At 41.0% G+C, this 20,775-nt stretch overlaps 1 protein-coding gene across 2 annotated transcripts in view; it reads right to left on the bottom strand.

Annotated features, from left to right (window-relative positions):
- The window catches only part of ARHGEF4 (Rho guanine nucleotide exchange factor 4), a 160,378-nt gene that overhangs the window by 96,131 nt on the left and 43,472 nt on the right, over positions 1–20,775 (bottom strand). The window contains exons 1-4 of one of the 2 annotated variants that reach the window (XM_088670725.1): positions 16,912–19,782; positions 4,708–9,066; positions 1,966–2,286; positions 1,079–1,208 (exon numbers count right to left, since the gene is read on the bottom strand). In XM_088670725.1, coding sequence (XP_088526851.1) covers positions 1,079–1,208; positions 1,966–2,286; positions 4,708–9,066; positions 16,912–17,532 — 5,431 coding nt within the window. In that variant the 5' untranslated portion in view covers positions 17,533–19,782. Of the gene's footprint in view, positions 1–1,078; positions 1,209–1,965; positions 2,287–4,707; positions 9,067–16,911; positions 19,783–20,775 lie in introns of those variants that run through there. The other variant, XM_035133510.3, reaches the window with a different exon arrangement.

Here is a 20,775-nt window from a genome sequence, read left to right as displayed (position 1 = left end):
TAATTAAAAAGAAGAAGTATTGTGAATTGTATGGAAATTGGTTTTTAGGAAGTTTTCAAGGGGTTGTGTGTGCCCCTTCAAAGCTCCATTTTCACTGTGCAACAATTTTGAGAAGGAGCACTTGGTGCGGCCCTAAGTAATGTACTGTGTCTCCCCATAAGGCTTCTGTGAAAAAGACTAGCAGGGCAAGGCATATCAAGGCAATACCTTAGTATCTTTGATTTAACAAAGGAATTCTAACAGTTTGGGATATTCAGGTGAGGCATCTCCAGGGAAACCAATTTTCTGACAAACTTCCCTAAGTGTTCTTCTCAAGTCTAGGAATAACATGTCTTTCTCCCCAACTCTAATTTATGATGTACTCTTGGTATCTGTCTAGTTGTGCCATACATGTGTGGATTTTCTTTACAGAATAAAGAGTTGGTAACAAAATGCTTTCCTTCCATACACAGGAAAAACCACCACAGCAGCAGGAGACACTTTGTAATGTCACCTCTCTCAAATGTGAAGCCCTCTGGAAGGGGCAGAACCCAGAAACCTTGAAAATGCACATAGAGAATTTGGTATAAGTCATCACTTTAGCACAATTCTCATCCAGGGCCACCTAGGGCTGTCATTCATTTTCTAACAAAGCTTCAAAATTAGGCTTATAGCTTCTCTGACAACTCTTGTCAAAGAGATGTAGGTTGAACACATAACCCATCTCCACTAAAATATTTCATCACATATCTCTTATATAGAAGGGAAGTCACTTCTCCTCAAATGAAGCAGTGAAATGCCAACAGTAATACAGTACTTCAAAGAAGATGAGGATTACATATGAAAGCTTGACACGACATGGGGAATCTGTGGCCCTCCAGACTCTCTAATGGCCAATAGCCAGGGATTATGGGAACTGTACTCCAACACCAACAGGAGGTTCACAGGCTCCCCGCCTCTGGTGTAAGACCCATATCTAGTACAAACAAAATAGTACAGGGTGGGGATGGCATAGGCAAACCATTTCAAAATGAGCCAATATAATGTAAATATAATGTGCTGGTCAGAAATCAGGTGTCAATTTAAACAGTACTCATACCAGGAAATGAGATGCGCCGCCTCAAGCCCACGCAGTCTAATCCTGTAGGTGTGCTCTGAGAATAGAGGTGCAACTTGAGAGGAAGGGCTTCAAAGGCCACAGGTGAAGTAATGAAGGGTCTCATTTTAACCTAAAGAGAAAGGTAGCAATGGGTAATTGAGGACACACTTAGCTGGGACTCCGAAAAAGCATTTACCTATTTTTTAAAAATACATATTGTATTGTCAATGTTGTTTTCAGACCCTGTATGGTTAGACAGAAAAAGGGAGAGGAAGAGCAAAGCAAAGAAATGTTATTATAAAGAGTGTAAGGAACTTTGTATGTATCAGCTGCACAATAAGGGTGCTTCCAAGGTGAGGTATTAACTGATAAACAGATTGTTCACTGGTGTGGGCTTTCCAGTGGGTGGAGCTTGACCGAATGCATCTATGCTGTGATTAAACAAAGAAAAAAGGGCATCTCGATAATGACAATGCCATGTAAACAATGCCAAGATTTTGCATGAACAGGTAGCACAAATTCCATAATAAATTCCTGCCTGGAAGCACCCTAAGACTCAGTATGATGGAGCTGAAAGGAAAACAAAGGCACCTTGTATTAACCCAAGGGGAATAAGGCTGTATCTGATAGCTTTCATCAAGTTTTGATTTTTTTTAAAGAACTGTAAACTCTTCAACCTGCTCTCCCCATCACTAGTGAACAAATCATGATATAAGAAATGAAAGATAAGCCATTGTGTTGAGGAGTCTCAATGCACAAGTGACTGCCACATGCTGTTAGAAGTAAAGAAAGCAGCAGAACTGATTAGAGGAACAGCCTGAAGAGAGAAGACAACAGTAGAGAGATGCAGCCAGAGAGACGAAACAATATTCTTTTTGGTTCCTTACTTTTAAATGATCCTCTGGGAGGTTACTTGATTCAATCTCTCTGTCTGACTGTGCCTCTTTAACAAGCTTCCTCTTCCGATTCCTTTCCATCCATGTGTCATCAAAGCTGAAACGCTTGTATAGGGGTCTGGGTCTCTTCCTCTGGGCATGTTCTTTGGCTTTCCCCTCCTGAATATGGAAGGGAAGTATCCAGGCCTTGCTCTCTATGTTTGAGAGTGAGGGTGGAGATAGTGGCATCTGAGTAGACCTCTTTCTGCAATGGAGACCCCATTTCTCACCTGGTCTCTTTTCTGGTAGGATTTGACTTTGTTGGATATTCTCCTGTTTTTATAAGTAACAGGTGAAAACAAAACAAAAATGTTGTATCTTTGTCGTTTGACTATGCTGGGCAGCTGACTATAAAACAACCATGTTGAATCTGGAATGTCATGTTACATTTGCCCCTCTTCAAAGTAATAACAACTGTGCCTTATAAATACAACCTACTGGAGCTTCTAATGATACCCAGATGTTTTAAGAGTGGACATCTCAAGCTAAATGAAACTCAATTGTCCACTGGTCCGCATAAACAGGTAGTGTCAGTAATCATGTTCTCATGCAAACTGAGGGAAGAATCACAGTCATGTTGTCAGCACCCTCAAGTAGCTGTCAGAGACCAAAGACCCTGGCAAGTCCCATTAGCACTGCTAGTCCCAGGGTATTGTGAGAAGGTGCATGAAGCCACCACCTGGTGCAGGGCTGGGGTTGGTCAGTGCCATATGAAAGTGCCAGTTACACATCTGCAAATCAGAGGGAATGCATCACCCAAAAAAGAGTACAACACATCTTGAAATAATTCCTATAATTTAAATAGGAATAAAAACAACACCACGTCTCATCATAATGGGGAAGACTGTGACAAAATGTGACCAGATAACTGCTCAGTTTGCTGTCTGGGTGCTTCAAGGCCCCTGCTCTTTCTTCTTAAGGTTCCTTCAAATAAAGAACTGCCCTATTTACAGGAGGACACATGACCATCCAGGCACAGTTCTCACTGCAAATCCAAGCATGAATATCTTGCAGTACAAAAAATTGCCCCCAGAGGGCACAGTGAAATGAATACGCTTCCTTCCTCTAGGAACTTTCAGATTTTTGTTTTCATACACTTGACTGGTGCAATTCAATTTCTGCCACTCTTTTTTTTTAAAGAATCCTGCCTCCTCCAGGAATGCTGAAGCATCTCCCTCTGATCACACCATTCTCTGAGACAAAGACTGTGTTCACACGTGCAAGCCAGATGTATTTTTCTACTCCTTGTGATTTTTCCACATGAACCTATGTTAAGTTGGCACTACACAAAAACACTGGCACAGTCATATTACATATCTCTAGGCGTCAGATGAAAATGTTTCTCTTCAACCAAGCTTTGGGCTGGTTCACAGTCTATGGCCTTTTAAATGTGTCTGTGGGAGGGGGGCATTACTGGGTTATTTTTGTTTTTGTTTTATTACACATTTTGTGTTCTCATTTTTTATTTTTATGTTATGAACCATCCTGTGATCTTCGGATGATGGATGGTATACTACTACTACTACTACTACTACTAATAATAGAAATATAAAAATTGCCATCATGATCCCAGCACAGTGAGTCTCTGCAGCAATCATTCCTTGAAGCAAAAAAAATTATGGTTGTTTAAATATAATATGTGGGTTTGGTTATTTGTTTTCTTTTCTTTTAGTAAAGTTGGCTGGCCCATCACTTTCCTTTTAGTGCTTCTTTGTCCTAAGGCTAAGCTACGGGACCGCACTACAATACAACTGCTACTGCACTAACAATGTGGCACAGACCTTGGCAGACTCATGAGACTGAAGCCGAGTAGACACCGTACATTTAAAGTATATTTAAAGCATACACTTTAATTCTGGGAAGTGCAGTTCATCCCTCTCAAAGCTACAATTACCAGCAACTTTTGACAGTTCCCAGGATTCTTTGGGAGGGGTCCTTTAAATGTATGATGCACATGCATATATATTTGCAAGATAATGAACCTTGAAGAAAGGACCATAGCTCAGATGACAAGCTTTGCATGTCAAAAGTTCCCAGGTTCAATCCTTCGTATCTCAAGTTAAAAATGACCAGGTGACTGATAACTTGAAAGTTATCATCTGAGACATTGGAGTGCTGCTGTCAATCAAAAGGGTTCTGGGCTAGATGGACAGATAGGTATGTACCTTATACCACCAGGTCAGACAGGGACCCTTGTTACCAGCAGGGAAACCTTTCACTGCCCACTGAAAGACAATGGTGATGTCAGCCACCATAATTTCAAATCAAACAAGATATATTTAAAATGAAGTCTGTCCCCTTGTCTGTGGTTTACATGGGCACCTCTTCTGACACAATGTTTGGGGAATCTGATTTAAAAACCAGTCTCATGATGACTACATACACATGGACTCAATTGGTTAGCCACTTAACTTCTCTGGTTTAGACTAGTATGCAGGATGGCCTGGTCCTGCTTGCATGTAGTTCTGGAAAAGTTATACAGATAATTAGTTCTGATGCCATATGTCTCTGTGTATGCACTCGTAGATTCATTGAGTGTGACATTCTATATTCCATTTCACTGCTCAGCATATAGAAATGGGCTTTGTTTGGAATGGAAATGATTTTTAGAAATAAATAAAAATAAATAACAATGATGTCACGCTCCAGACTCTCAAAACTAAACCACATCATCACTACCACAAAGCAACTCACCTCATCTCTGATGATATCACTCACTGAAGAAGTCGTGTCCAAGCTGATTTGTGACTGGCTGCTTATCCCACTGTCCTCTCTCAGGTAGTCATTATCCAATGAATGCATAGATTGCAAGAAACTAGATCTAGGCTTCAATGTCTTTGGCCTCTCAGGTGCTTCCAAGTTGCCATCAATCACCGAGATGTTTCCAAGAGATATCATTGAAGTGGAACTTAATCTTCCAGGGTAATGGAAACCCTTGCGTTGAGAACCAGTTCGAGGACTCTGTGGCTTGGGACTCATGGGTCTACATGGCATATCTTTACGTTCATACATTGACAACTGGGGGCAAGAGGGAGTGAAGTGAGAAAATGATGACTGCAGGTCAATCGGACTAATTGGAGATTTCAACCAGAATTCTTCAAAAGATGTATCTCCATCACTGCTCATTGTTTCCTCTTTCCCATTGCAATCTGGGCTGTGCAGACATCTTATATTCAGTTCTTGATTCTTCCTCTTGGTATCCATAGATAGAAAATCGCCAGTCCCAGAGGAATCAGAATGTCCACCATCTGCAGATGAGTCATTAGACACACTTGATTGCATAAACTCTTGTCCATTGCAATCTTCCTGATTTTCCTTGGATGGTCTTCTAGGAAAGCTGCCAGGGATCCTGCTGGAACAAGGACTCTGCTGTGTTGGAAGAGGACTATTTAAGGCAAACCGCTTTTGGCCATCTGCCTCCTTACTTTTCAGAAATGCTTTCCAAGATGTTTGGTGCAACTTGGCTTTTTCCTTTTCATTTTTCACTGAAAACTTTGGACCCTGTTCAGCATTTTCCTTCTCCAGAGATTTAGATTCAAAAAAACTTGAGAAGGATCTGTGGGCCAAGGCCAGCCGACTCCTGAATCTTTTACTCTCCATATTTTTGTTTCTTTTAAAGTCATTCTCAGATGAGGATTTCTTGAGTTCAGGATACTCCGCAGACTCATTTTCATTATTCTCAACAGAACCTAAAACTTTCCCTTCAGAGTGCTTTCTTCTTGTCATTATGGGAGAAGAACCTGTGCCCATACCTTCCAAGAGTATCCGGCCAGAGCCAGAAGCCTTTCTTAAGCTCATTCTGTTGAAGAGTCCAGCAGGTTTCTCATAAAACAAGTCATCATCATCATCATCCAAATATTCTGCAAGGCAACGTTCCTTGCTTTGGAAAGCAGAGCTGGTTGAACTGCTTTGAATATACTTCAAGTCATCTTCTACCTCATCCCCTTTATCTCCATCCAATGTTTCTGTCTTGGCCTTGACACTATCTTGATTTTCAGCAGACATTAGTTTAGATTTCCTGAAGGATGCCATTTTTGAAAAGGCTAAAAATTTATACTGCTTGGAAGATTTCTCTGTGGCCCCAGACTTATTGTTTCTCTGAACTGCCTTGTAGAAACTGCTGTTACTACCCAGGAAGTTAAATAGGTTCTCATTCAACTCCTCACTGTTTGTGCTCTCCATGCTAATATTATCTAGGCCTGTGGTGGTATTATCTTGGCTGTCCATTCTCACATTAGTGTCACAGATATCTGTGCTTGGATTCCATTGACTGTCTCTGCTAATGCACTTTGGCTCCTCAGCAGAAAAGCTCCTGTTCAGTTCTGTGCTTGGAGAACCTTCACAAAAGCCTGTTTTTCCATGTGCTGTATCACAATGTTTGGTGCCTTCCTTTTCAATAATTTGCTTACTATGGACACTATCTCCTAGGGTCTTATCACCAGCAATGACATTCTGGCACAGGTCACTATTGCTATTTATTTCCTGTGTTCCTGCAGTGATAACACAAGTGTCTCGCTGTCTATTTTTGGTCACAGATTCATCTGCCGCTGTATAGCCTCCTGGTTCAAACTGTAGGTTTACTACTTGGACCGATTCTAAGACAGAGTCACCTTTCACTCGGGAGGGCTTGATTAGCAGTATCTCAGCATTAGTGGCAAGTGGTTCTAAGAACAAACCATTTGCATATCCCTCTTCTTTCCAGCTTTGTACAGTACTTTCCAAATTTAAATTAGTCCTAGGAAAATTGTTCTCAAGACTAGCTCCTGTATGAATTTCAGGGGCAGGCACTGAAGATAAATCAAGACCCGTTGCATCTGCTTCCTCCTCACCTTCTTGGGTGGAGATCCTAACAGGGAACTCATCTTCACTGCCTGATATAGCCTGTACAGGCAGAATTTCATTTCCACAACTGGGTTGTGCATTTGGAGTCTTCTGTGGTTTTGTGGTGTCCATCATGGTGTTGAGAGAAGAGGCTGAGTTCTCATGTTCCAATGTCTCAGTGGTTAATTCATCCACATAGGTCTCACCATCCATCTTATTTGACAGTAGTTCTTTTTGATCAAGAGATTTAATCAAGAGAGGTTTTAACTCTGAAAGATTCTCAGATTTTTCTTCCTGGCAAATGTGATGTGGTGTTGGTGTTAGTTCAAAAGCAGAGACATCTTCACCAAAACCACCACCACAATAAAAATCCTTCTTTTCTATTCTCGTGAGGTGCACATTTGTTCTCTCCTGAATGGAAGGACATTTTAAGGCATCAGACGCCCTGCTCATGTTTTGAAGCACTGTTTCCTCATGTTCCCCCATGACCTTTTTTCCACTTAATGTCAGAATCCCATCAAACATTCCCCAACCTAATCCAAATTCTGAATCGTTCCTTATCTCAGCTGCCCCTAGAAAGGCCTCAGTGTTTTGCGTTTCAAGGCATTTTCTCTCCATGTTCACCTCTGTGTTAACAGTGGAAGCATGGATGTCGTAAGTATTGCCATACTTATCTATCATGCTATAGCCACCCAGATAATTCTCTTGAGCTATAACATCATGGTTGACAGATTCAGAGCTAGGATTCTGAAGGTATGTGTTAATTTCTATATCACCCTCAGATTTGGACTGATCTTTTCTTAGTACTATTTTGGCATTTTTATTTACTGGTACAGACTCCAAAGTTGAAGGAATTGCCAGTCTGGAAGGATCCTCTGAGTGATATGGCAGCTGGGATAGGGTCAAAGAATCATTCTCTAGTGAATCTGCTCTTTTTGTTGAAAGGCCAAAGATATTTGATTTATCATGCAAATTCTTACTGGTATCCCAGTGGGATCTTGTTGCCAACTGGTTCTTATTTGAGACTAGATGAGTATTAAGAAGTGATTTTTCAATACCTGTCTCTTTTTCCATCTTGAAGGACTTCTGTGGGCAGTCACCAAACCTTTCTAAATTGCCCCTTACCTTTTCATAATCTGACATTTCTAAGGGTAATCTGGAGCATGACCAACTTAATTTATCAGCCATGCAAATACAGTCATTGGCATGTTCCCTGACCTCTTGGGTACTTATGTTTCCTGGTGAACTGTGCCATGATTTCATTTCAACAATCCCTGGCTTCGTGGGTGGCACCAGAAATGTAGATTTTATACATGGTAAACCCGTGGCCTTCAGCTTTGTGTCACGTAAGAGTGCATCTACAGGTTTCTGACTCTCAATACTATTCTTCCTATTGCACTTGGTGTTCAGTATATACTCCTGTTTACACCTAACTTTGGATGATTCACAGTTTCTCTTACAAGTTCTGTTTGTTTCTAAGTGAATATTAGGCAGACTGCATCTTGAAACAGCTTCTGAGTGGGCAGGAGGATGTTGAGTCTCAAGGGAAGTCAATGAGTTTTCAGAGTTTGCTCTGAGACAAGCAAACACTGATCGTTCTGTATTTTTATTGCCTTTGCCAACAGCACCTTCAGCTAGATTTTTTGAGCAGATATGCAGATGTGGCTCTCTGTCAACAGATTTTGCCTCCACTACCAATGAGGCCTCTGTCTGTGACGCAAGGACCTCTTTACTAATGTTAAACCCTGTGCGGGTAATACTGTAAGGTAACACTTTCCCATTTCCCTTGATCTCTTCCGATTTTGAGTCTGTTGCCTGTACTTCCAATTCACCTTTGCCAGCTGCTATGTGCAAAGGTGAAGGCAGTTCCCCTGCTTCCTTATGCACACATCCCAGATGTCTTGCACACTCAGCCTTGGAAGGAGCTTTTTCTACTTTTGCTTCAGCATACTTCTGCCATGGTTCCTCTAGTTCTGCAGAAAGGCAGAATGAACTCAGGCTGGTTTCTCTTGTTACATCACTGGCAAAAGACTCTGAGTCTGATGCACTTTCATAAGGCTCTGTCTTGATGTCTGACAGTGATTCACTCTGATGTGACTGGGTCTCAAAATAGTCTTCATCAGTTTCTTGGCCCGATCCACGAATCTCCAGTTCTGACGTACTTGGGACCGAAGAACTCCGGTCTTCTTCAAACTCTCCTTCACTTGTGCAATTTTCTACTGGCTCTGGGGCCTGAAAAGAAAGAGAAAAGAATCTATCAAAGATGGAGCCCCACAACAAAATGGTTACTATGGAGAGAACTGCTAATCCACAGACTTTGATTTGTATTTGGATGATACGAAGAAGTAATCTTGTATGATGTGGCTGGATAACTTCAGGCCTGGAGTCCAAATTTGGCCCTCTACCTGACCCTTGGAATTCTCCCCGGGCCATACACCCTCTTTGGACATTGAAAGATTAGTATTTCATATTTCCAGAATAATACATAATCTTGCCCAGACTCTAAATGTTAAAGCAAGTTTCTACCTCTCATAGCTGCAGATGAAAATGTGGTGTGTGTGTGTGGTGTGTGTGTGTGTTGCTTAGGGAAGGGCATAATGCAGCTCCTGTCTCTCACTGTAGCACTATTCAAATTGTATCAGATTTAAATGCACAATGGCACAGCTAAATTATACTGCACTGTATTACAAAACATACTTTTTGTAACTAATGCCATCTCTTCAAAGTGCCTAACTGCTCATTTCCCAAAAAATCAGTTTGGGTGTGAGATTTAACGGCTCCCTCTATTGGCTAAATTTAAAATGCCCTCAAATTCTTACTTTAATACGGTACATAAAGTGCTTTCCGGGTTGTTGGCATCTGTCTGTCTCAAGAAACAATGGAGTGCGCCACTATATTAGCAGCTTTCCTGGTATGTCTATATATTACATAATTTAAAAGCATTTCTAAACCACTTAATATTTTTACACTCTATAGGCAGTGTACACTATAAATATGCATTTTATCCCAAGTGCAAATTCTTTTGGTGATATCCAATATTAGCAATATTCAGTGTAAAGGTAAAGGGACCCCTGACCATTAGGTCTAGTCGTGACCGACTCTGGGGTTGGGGCGCTCATCTCGTGTTATTGGCCAAGGGAGCCGGCGTACAGCTTCCAGGTCATGTGGCCAGCATGACTAAGTTGCTTCTGGCGAACCAGAGCAGCACATGGAAACACTGTTTACCTTCCCGCTGTAGTGGTACCTATTTATCTACTTGCACTTTGATGTGCTTTCAAACTGCTAGATTGGCAGGAGCACGGACCGAGCAACGGGAGCTCACCCCGTCGCAGGGATTCGAACCGCCAACCTTCTGACCGGCAAACCCTAGGTTCTGTGGTTTAACCCGCAGCACCACAGCATCTACTCAGTGTAGACCAAGTGAAATCAATGGTCTTCACTTAATTCCACGGATTTCAAAGGGTCTACTTTGTGTATGACTAATATTGAATATGCTTTTAAATTAGTGAACACAGATGATCTTGTAAGTATTAAAAGAAATATATTTAAACTTGTCTGATGGTTCCTAAAATGTGGGAACTTAGTTTGTATTATGGAATGAACATATGTTTTCCTATTCCTACACGCAGACAAGTTCATAAAAATGTGCTTATCTTTTCATGCTACAGCCATCTTTTCATGCTACAGAAAAACATAGCCTCTTGGGACTTCTCCTAGGGGTGTGACATTTATAGTACTCAAATGTTAGGAGTGATTCTCTCCGAGAGCACAAAAGCATTAACATTTGAATAAACACAATGTGGGTCAACATGCCATCAGTGCAAAAATGCAGAAGAGTTGAAGCGATTTTATTCTTCCTGCTTCCAAGAAGAGACTGTGCTGGTCTAAGGAGAGAATTCTAAAGTGTAGCTGTCACAACACTAGAGGCCCAATTCCTTCATTGCGTGGAATGGACCTCCCGATAAAATGATACCGGTATCTACAGGAGGACCTCACCTACAGAGAACAGCGAGTGATTAGCTATGTAAGTGATCCCAAGTTGTATGAGGAATTATACATTTAAAAAACCAGCACTTTGAACTTAGTCTGGTAGCTGATTAAAACCCAGTGAAATTCTTTCAACAGTGGAGTTGCATGTTGGTGATATTCTGCCTCGGTGAGCAGTCGAGCCACAGCATTTTGCAACAGCTACAGCTTCCAAACCTCAAGAGCAGTCCTAAGTAGAGCGCATTGCAATAATCCAGCCTGCACATGGTGGTGGTCAGGCTATTGTGGTCCATCACTACAATAGTTTTGTTTCCTTCCCATGCCAAGTGAGGCAGCTGCCCCCCCCCCAGTAAAACAATAGAAACAGATCACATCAGTTCTACACTCCTCCAACAAAAGCCCTGCCCTCCCTAACAAGGTCCTGCCCCCCCCCCAACAAAAATCCTGGCTATGCCCATGTTCCTTCCCCACTACCCTCACCTCAGTGGAATATATGCCTAGCATGCAAGGGCTCTCTTTAAGGATAACATATTGTACTGCAGCCTCTGGACCTCCTTGGCCCATAGGAGATGCAGAACCCACTTTTATTATTATGTAGATTTAAGGCAATATCTCATAGCCCCATGCCTATCTCAGCTCAGCTCTCTATCCAGAGAAAGTCAGGTTGTATATTTGTTGAATAATATACACTGTATCTTTTCTGACTGACGGTCGAATAAAGAATAATGATGATGATGACGACTTTTATTATTTATTAAATTTGTACACGGCCCTTCATCCATAGATCTCAGAACAATTCATTGCATTAAAAAAAAGATAAAAATACAAAATACACAATAAAAACATGAACAAGAACAAAACAAACCACATAGTAAGCTGGTATCACTTGGTTTGGAGGGTTCTGTGAATTTCCTTATGCCACAGCAAACATTTCTTTTTTTAGGGGGGGGGATGCAAAAAATTCTTTTTTGTTTTTCCTTTTCTTTTGTTCTTTTCTTTATTTTCTTTTCTGTCCTTTTCTTCTTCAGATTTGGTTTATTGTGGGATCTGAGTTATGAGGAAACATTTGTACTGTAATTGTATTATAATTTGTTGGAGTTATGTTTGATGGTTTTCTCTGTAATGTTTTTAAAGAAAGAAATAAAGTTTTCTAAAATTTTTATCTTTATAAGTGGTATGGTGAAAAATCACTTAATCTAGATGATGAACCAATGAACATTCATCGCTCAGCACACAGTAAGAAATGTCTTTGTCATGTTTACACCAATGTTTACAGATGGGACTTATGCAAAGAAGGAAGAGAGATGAATGCCTCCCAAAACTCTGGGGGCAGTAAGTGAGCACATACTATGTAAAAACTGGTATACATGCCTCTTTGGAGGAAACACCAGTGAAAGTGTGACAAGCATGTGCATCAGCCCCATCTTGGGGGCATGTTCCTTTAATAAGCACAAAGAAAGAGGAGTTTCTTCTTTTTTCCACCAACCTCAAAGTATTTTATTCCACGCACAGATTTTGTGCCACCTAAGAATACAATAATGTAAGAATACCATAACATATATCTTATAATGGAAACATTACCCCAAATCAAATTCCCACAAGCTCATTGCCCAAATAAATTCCTGTTTGAATCAAGTCAGTCCACGCATTTCCTCTATGCCAGTAAGTGACCTCCTCATCTGTTTTTTCCTCCAGTAATTTTTTTTTTTTGGCAGTCTTTTTTAAATTTACAGTATATTTTCTGTCATACAATTTAATAATAATAATAAAGAAATGGTACATAACAGAAAAGAAACATTAAATCATTATACAATATTCAGAAAAGAAGAAAAAACATTAACAAAATAAAATGAACCCACCACCCTGTTTAACTTCCCTCCACCACTACCCGTCTTCTCTAGAATCGATTTTACCCTTATCATTGCATTCTGATTGTTTTTATTTTCTCTATATACATACATACCACAGGGTATGTCATTGATAATTTATTGTTTAGATGCATTTGCATTCTTAGCCTAAGCATATTAGCATGTCTTTTTTACAGCAGTATTTTGTCATATAATCATCAAAGCATTGCCATTCATTTTTTAGTTTTTGATTTGACTGCTGTCGTATGGATGCTGTTAATTTAGCCAATTTTAAATATTCATTCATTTTGAGAATCCATTCCTCTTTGGTAGGCAGTTTTTTAGCTTTACAGTTAGATGCTATTACTATCTTAGCTACGGTGATCGCATACAAGAAAATTCTTTTTTTTTCAATTTCGGTATTTCTTTTCCCAATAGGCCCAGTAGGTAAGCCTCTGGCTTTTCGTTAATGGGATTTATAAGAGTTTCATTGGGTGCAGCATTTACCCTTCAGTGTTGAAGTGGAAAAAGAAGCCACGCTTTATTGAAACTTTGCTTTTGTGCAGCACTTACAGAGTCCCTCACAGGATTTGGACCTGATAAGGATTAAGGATTTTACAATCTCCTTTTCCCCGCTCCCTTGGCTTTTCCACTACTACCACTCTGAAGATTTGTTTCAAGGAGGAAGAACTTGGCAGTTGCCTTGGAAACTGAGATGCTCCATAACTCAGAAGTGATGGGGGGCATAAAGCAATTCCTAAGCAGCCATCAAGAGTTTCTTCGCCTCCATCTGCTCCAGTCACTGTTGAAGAACAACTGGCCCCAACAACATCAAACATACCATCTCAGAACTATTTAATTGCTCATCTTCTAACATTGTGTATGCCATCAAATGCCAACAGTGCCCTTCAGCTCTCTATATTGGACAAACAGGCCAAAGGATAAATGGACATAAATCTGACATCATGAATCACAAGACAGAGAAAACAGTAGGAGAATACTTCAGTCTCCCAGGATATTCTATACAAGATCTCAAAGTAGCTGTCTTATTATAAAATAATTTCAGAAATAGACTGGAAAGAGAAGTTGCTGATTGCAACTTATTACCAAACTTAAAACCATGGAGAGACCTGCTCTGAATAGAGACAATGGATTCTTATCTCATTAAAGTGGTACCTCCAGTTGAGTACCCAATAATAATAATAATAATAATAATAATAATAATAATAATAATAATAATTTATTATTTATACCCCGCCCATCTGGCCGGGTTCCCCCAACCACTCTGGGCGGCTTCCAACAAAACAGAAATTCTAAAATACAGAAATCCATCAAACATTAAAATACAGAAATCCATCAAACATTAAAAGCTTTCCTAAACAGGGCTGCCTTGAGATGCCTTCTAAAGGTCTGGTAATTGTTGTTCTCTTTGACCTCTATCCGTTCTGGGGTGCTGTTTGCACCCCGAAAAGTACTCAACCCGAGTGGCAATAGCGCGCGTGCACGAAGCGCCGATAAAGCGCTTCTGCGCACGGGCGAAGCTCACAGAACGCTTCTGCGCATGCGCCCATGGCGGAACCCGGAAGTAAACACTTCTGGGTCCGCCGAGTACGCAACCTGAAAGTACGCAACCCGCAGCGTACTCAACCCGAGGTATGACTTTATACATGATAAAGCTATTTTTAGCCATCTCACCCCTTGCTTTTTCCTGTAAGACCAATTGCAGTCGTCAACAGGTTTACCACACCTATCAGCCAATCACCCATTCCCACCACCCTTCTGAGTAATACCCCTCCCCACCCTCTCACTATATATAAGGGTCTGGTGACTTCTGTTTCAGTGTATCTGAAGAAGTGTGCATGCACACAAAAGCTCATACCAATGACACTTAGTTGGTCTCTAAGGTGCTACTGGAAGGAATTTTTTGTTCCTTTTTAATCCTGTGGAAAGGGAAATTGTAGCCTCTGGCAACACTTGAGGCCACAAATACCCAAACACCCAGGAGAAAGCACAGGCACACAACCCATGACAGCAGTGCCCTCTTCATATCAGTCACTGAAAGGACACACTAACAGAGTCACATGAGATGGGCAGCATTTGACTTTTTAGCAAGGCCACCCAGAACAGGACGATATACAAGAAGAACCTGTCTGGTCACGCCTGCATTTGATGATCCTCCCACATGAATGATGTACTGAGAAAAGCAGTTTCTTCCTCAGCTACTGGTTTGTTTGCAGTCTTGACTTTCTCAATGCAAGCAAGGAGTAGGTGTACGTGATTCAGTCATACAGCCTCCACAAATTCCAGACTTCAGCACCATCTCGTAGGGCAGGAGGTTCCAAAGACTGTCATACAATCAATAGCCCAGTTTTTATTTTATAGGAATTAGTGGGTGGGGGGCAAAAGCCCAAACACTGCTGTATATCATCTATCGATCAACTAGATTCTTGCCACGTATTTGGCACTCACACTTTCAAGGAAAGGAAAGGAAAGAACAGAATTTTTTTTAAAATCAGCTCTTGCAGGGGGGGCGTGAGAAATAGGATAGCCAAAGTGCAACAAGAAATACTGTTGTCAAAGCAGCATACTGAAAAGTAACTTCTAATGGAAATGTCTAAAACTAAAATGCCCAGGCATAGGCAAACTTGGCCCTCCAGATGTTTTGGGACTACAACTCCCATCATTCCTGACCACTGGTCCTGTTAGCTAGGGATGATGGGAGTTGTAGTCCCAAAAATATCAGGAGGGCCGAGTTTGCCTATGCCTGCTATAATCCTACATGCATTGAATTGAGCAGGAAGATGACAAGTTTGTAGTGCAGTTTGATTTCCAATACAACAGAAAGCAAAGCTCAGGAACTGAAATTTTCTTTCTTAAAAGTTGTGCCTCTAATCAGATACATTCTGAAGAGCTGAAGTAAAATTTCACATCTTTTTACATTTCATCACTTTCTTTGATATTCTTGCCTAGAAATGCTAGGGGGCCTGTTGCCTTTCACAGGTAGAAGAATCACTGAAATGATAGGAGAAGCTGCATGTACCAAGTACCGTTATCTTCATGGTACACAAGTACATAAAGCACTATTGCTAACTCCATGTCAAGAGCTGATAACACAATTTTGTGACTGATTAGGAAGAGGACAGGAAACCTGTGGGCCTCCAAAAAATGTTAGACTACACCTTCCCTCATCCCTGACCAATGGCCATGCTAGCTGAAACTGATGTTACTTTGGAGTCCAGCAGTATCTGGTGAACCACAGGTTCCCCAATCCTGGTAGCATCATTTGTGTTTATATATGGTAATCGTCTCACACTGAAGAACAGAAGAAGACCCTAGTGTGTCAGGCCCATGACCCATCATGTCCAACATCCTGTTGTCACAGTGGCCAAACACATGCCCATAGGAAGCCAGTAAGCAGGACCCAAGCACACTTCCCACTAGTACCATTATCTCATCCTATAAATTGTCTTTTATAAACAAATTAGGAAACAAATCCCAAAACAAGTTCAAATGTTAGTAGAACTGAGGATCAACAAGATTAGCTTTTTAAAAGCAGGTGTTGAGAGGGGAGTGGCAAGTGGATTTGCCCATTTACCACAAAATTCTGGAAACAAATTATATGATGAATAAATAAATTATTGGATACAGGTAGGTAGCCGTGTTGGTCTGAGTCGAAGCAAAATAAAAAAATTCCTTCAGTAGCACCTTAAAGACCAACTAAGTTTATATTTTGGTATGAGCTTTCGTGTGCATGTGTATCTGAAGAAGTGTGCATGCACACGAAAGCTCATACCAAAATATAAACTTAGTTGGTCTTTAAGGTGCTACTGAAGGAATTTTTTTATAAATTATTGGATGTTCCTCTTCCTGCAGATCTTAAAATTATAATTTATCTGAATACTGTAAGACAGGAATGATTGTTTTGTATAATGTCCTCAGCTAAAATGTTGATAACAAAGCTCTGAAAATAAAATAACTCATCCATCAGTGGTCAATTAAAGTCTGTGAAATTGGAAACACAATGAATCTATAAGACAACATTTTTAAAAGGGTTGATAGCAAATCTGAAAGAGCAAAAATCCTTAGCCGAACTATTACACAACTCTAGAATGATTAAGCTGCTAGTAATCTCTTGCTTTGTAAAGTCTTTGAATTTTATCAAAGTTATTTTGCATGCTTTTCTCTGTGGTATAACATGATAAAAGAAAACACAAGTGCATCATTGATGCTTTTCAGAACATACCATCTTGCCTGGAACCTTAGATAGCTTCACACTGTGGCAATGCTGGAAACTGTGAGTTTTCTTTCTGCCCAGGTGGCACTTAGTTCCATGTGAAGGCATCACTTTTTCTTTCCTTTGGTACAAAGATCCATAATTCTTATAGCCCTTCTTTTCCCCATTTTTATTGTCAATGATTTGACGTTCCCATTGCTCTATTGCCGCTGTTATCTTATTGGGTGCTGTTTTAAATGCCGCCTCCATTTGTGACCCCAGCTCCACAGCCTTCGCCAGAGTTAGAGAATCTATTTGCAAAAATAGGGTCTCCCTAATTCGCCAGTCTTCTGCTTTCTCAATCAGCTGGTCAAGTACCAGCTCATCCTGCAAAGGCCCAAAATCACAGCCTGATGCCAAATCCCACAGTGCAGAGGCAAAACTCATAAAAGTCTCCCCAGGAAGTTGCTCCCGCTGCCGGAAACAGAGCCTCTGGATTCTCTTGAAAACACTTTGCCTTGGTGTAAAGTCTTCCTGAAACTCATCAATAGTCTCAAATAACGCAATGGAGCCCAGCTTTGTCTTCTGATTTCCCCAACCCAAACGGTAGGGAAGTTGATCCTCCATGTTCTCCCATCCAAATAAACACATGCAGAATTCAAGAGCATTTAGTCCATCTCCCCGCTAACGCTTGGGGGAAAACAATAGAAGAAAGAAAGTACTGTATACGAGTCCACCATCTTCCAGTCACAGCAGTGTAACTGATAGTAAACACACTACCTTGCTTTTCTAATTAGCAGGTAGGCTTAGTCAGCAGAGTCACAGTCAGACACTTCCCCATAAACTGACCTGACCTGTAATTTGTCATCTGGACACCTCCGCCTTTTAATTTTTTTTGTTTCCTGAATATTGTTAGTGGGCATAAAAATCATTAAAAGTATTTATTAGTGCTTATGAACTCAGAATCCTCAGATTTCCTGGCATCAAAGGCAGATAGCATCCCTCATTCAATCCCAGGTAGACAGCAAACTCATAGTAAAACAATTTCCAAATGCCAAGAGAAGTAAACTGGACACAGCAAAGCCTAAAGGACCCTCAACAGAACTGAGGCAAATATTAATAAATGGGGTGGCGCATTTGACAGTGTAGTGCGGATGCTCTTCATGACAACCCCATAGCCACAATCAAAATAAGCTTTTAAGCAAAGCCCAATGACTCCAATATCAAACTACCTTTTTCTCACACTGGCACCCCACTTTACTTCACGCCCAGCCCAACAAAGAGTTCCAGTGGACTCCAAAGCTTGCTCATTATTTGGTGGCATTTGATTGGTCATAATAAAGTTTGGGTTTTGTGATTCCCCCCCCCCAAAAAAGTGGCAGTTTCAACCTGAGCCATGCATGCAAATTGAACAAACATCTCCCTCTGCTTAGCTTACCTCCTGGGTTCCTTTCTGAGAAGAGTTTATTTATTTGGCATGCAGATAATTGGAAAATAGCACCCAAGTATTGTAGATGGTTATCATCCCTGCTGTGAAATAAGTGTCAGTGCTTTATCCCTGACCCATGCCCACTCTGCAACATCACTGAGCACCTTTTTGATTATTATTTTTTGATTTATTTATTTTATATATTTGGAAACCTAATTTCCACACTTCAAGTCCTACCCAGTATTGTAGCTATGGGTAAGAATGATTACCTGGAAGGAGGGTTGTTTCTACAGTACTGGGTGTCACTTTTGCCACCCACACCATTCGTCTAAATATAGCTCAGTCTGAACTCAGCAGGTAGCAATCACAACTGCAGAAATGCAGCAAGCCCACTCTATGATGAGCACCTTCCACAAACTGCCCTGGAAATAAATTAAGCTTTTTGGAGATTTGAGCATTTCTGAAACCAGTGCCAGATTTACGTACAAGCTAAACAAGCTATATCTTAGGGCCCCTCTCTCTTGGGGGCCCCCAAAAAAAAATTAAAGGGAAAAAAACAACCTGGATGTACATTTCCAAAATATAAGATAAGAAACAAATAAAATAAAACCTACTTACAGCAGCTGTGTTTTTTGTTGTGTAGGCTCCTATGATGTAAATAATGGGCCCCGCCTGCTCCCTAAAATATCACTGGTTTGCTCATTTCTATATATAGGGTGCCTACATTATTCTGCATGGACTGGTTACATGGTAATTTGTGCAAATGGCTTTAGATACCTATTAGGTCCGTAAATTACCATATAGCATATATTCAACCCAAAAAACAGCGACAATTTTTTGTTGACAAAGGACAGCTGGACATATAAAGGGCCCCATTACCTTCAGTGAAACATTAAATATGAACACCTGACATGCCCAGCTGATACTTTATTTTACTCCCTCCTTCCTTACCAGTCACCCCACCTTCCTAATGTCAAAAAAACTTACTCTTGGGGAGGGGACTAGTTGACAGCTGAGGGCTGCTTTCCTTGCTAGGCCTCTCCTTAACTGTAAATACTGTGTGGAACATCACTTCCTGCTGAGGGACCATGTGACCTGAAGACAGCAAACTATGTCCCACAATCCTTCGGTAGAAAATGGTGTTGCTGAGAGTGTCATTTACTGCCAAGGGTAGCCGCCCTCTCCTGAGTGAAAAGGAGTTTGTTACCCTATCCCAAAGTTTGACTTTTTTTGGCTTGCAGAGAAAAGAGGCATCTGGCAGGGAAATGACAGAAGCATTTTGAATCCAGCCAGACTCAAAGCAGGCTGTGACCCAACTCCTAGACCTAAGAGGGCTTTGCGTCCTCCCTTACAGAGTTCTCTATTTGAAGGATTATTGGGGTCAAGTCTGATAAGATAAAGAAAGATAAAAGATAAAGAATCACCTGAGCAGCCGAGCTCTGTTTAGTCTTCTCCATTATGGTGAAATAAGGTATATTGTATTTCTATTTCAAATCTGACGCAATTTGTTCTTCTCTTTTATTCTCTTTTTTGATGAAGCGTTTCCTCTTTTTCAGCAGTATGTAACCTGCCACGCTTCTTAGATCGTAATCCCATATGTGTCTGCTCAGAAGTGAATCCCATTGAGACATACTCCCAGGTAAGTGCATACTATAGGATTGCAAACCTAATGGGCCAGACATTTACAGCAGGTGGAGTCTGCATGACAAACGCCCCGCAGTTGCAAGACTCTTGACATCCTTTTGTTCAGCCATGAGCAGCCTCTCTTAAAAGGATAACAGTTTAAAACTCCCAATTCTTTCAAACTTCTTCGCATGTAACTTTTGTGGTTCTCTGAATCAACCTGTGCTGATTTTCAGCAATGACTGCCATTGTGCCAAGGAAGGGACATGGCTCACTGACAGAGCATCTGCTTTGCATGCAGAAGGTCCCAGTTAGGACTGTGAAAGACTTGTGTCTAAAACTCTGGAGGGTTACTTCCAGCCATTGCAGACAATAGGCACTGAGCTAGATGGTGTGACTCTGTATAAGGCAGCCTCCTATGATAAAGTGAGTGTATAAATCAGGCATCCCCAAACTTCAGCCCTCCAGATGTTTTGGACTACAATTCCCATCTTCCCCGACCACTGGTCCTGATAGCTAGGGATTATGGGAGTTGTAGGCCAAAACATCTGGAGGGCCGCAGTTTGGGGATGCCTGGTATAAATGCTGGTGCTACATTCCATGCGGATCAGCTTTGTCCACATCACTCCAAGAGTAATGACATGCAAAAACAGAAACCGATAGAACCATAACTGCCTTGACATAACTACCATCATGTAAGTGCAAATCAGTAAATATGCACCAGTTCAAACGGTGCTTCAGAAAAAAGTTATGACAATAGATCCAAGTTCCAGGATACAGAACCATAGAATTTAGTTCAGGGAACCACCAAAAGGCTAGAATCTTAATGCCTGGACCAAGCT

The sequence above is a fragment of the Zootoca vivipara genome, chromosome 5, assembly GCF_965207765.1.
Source record: "Zootoca vivipara chromosome 5, rZooViv2.hap1.1, whole genome shotgun sequence".
In the NCBI taxonomy this organism is placed as follows: domain Eukaryota; kingdom Metazoa; phylum Chordata; class Lepidosauria; order Squamata; family Lacertidae; genus Zootoca; species Zootoca vivipara.
Note: the sequence above shows the minus strand (reverse complement) of the source record. Positions and strands in the feature narration are given on the sequence as shown.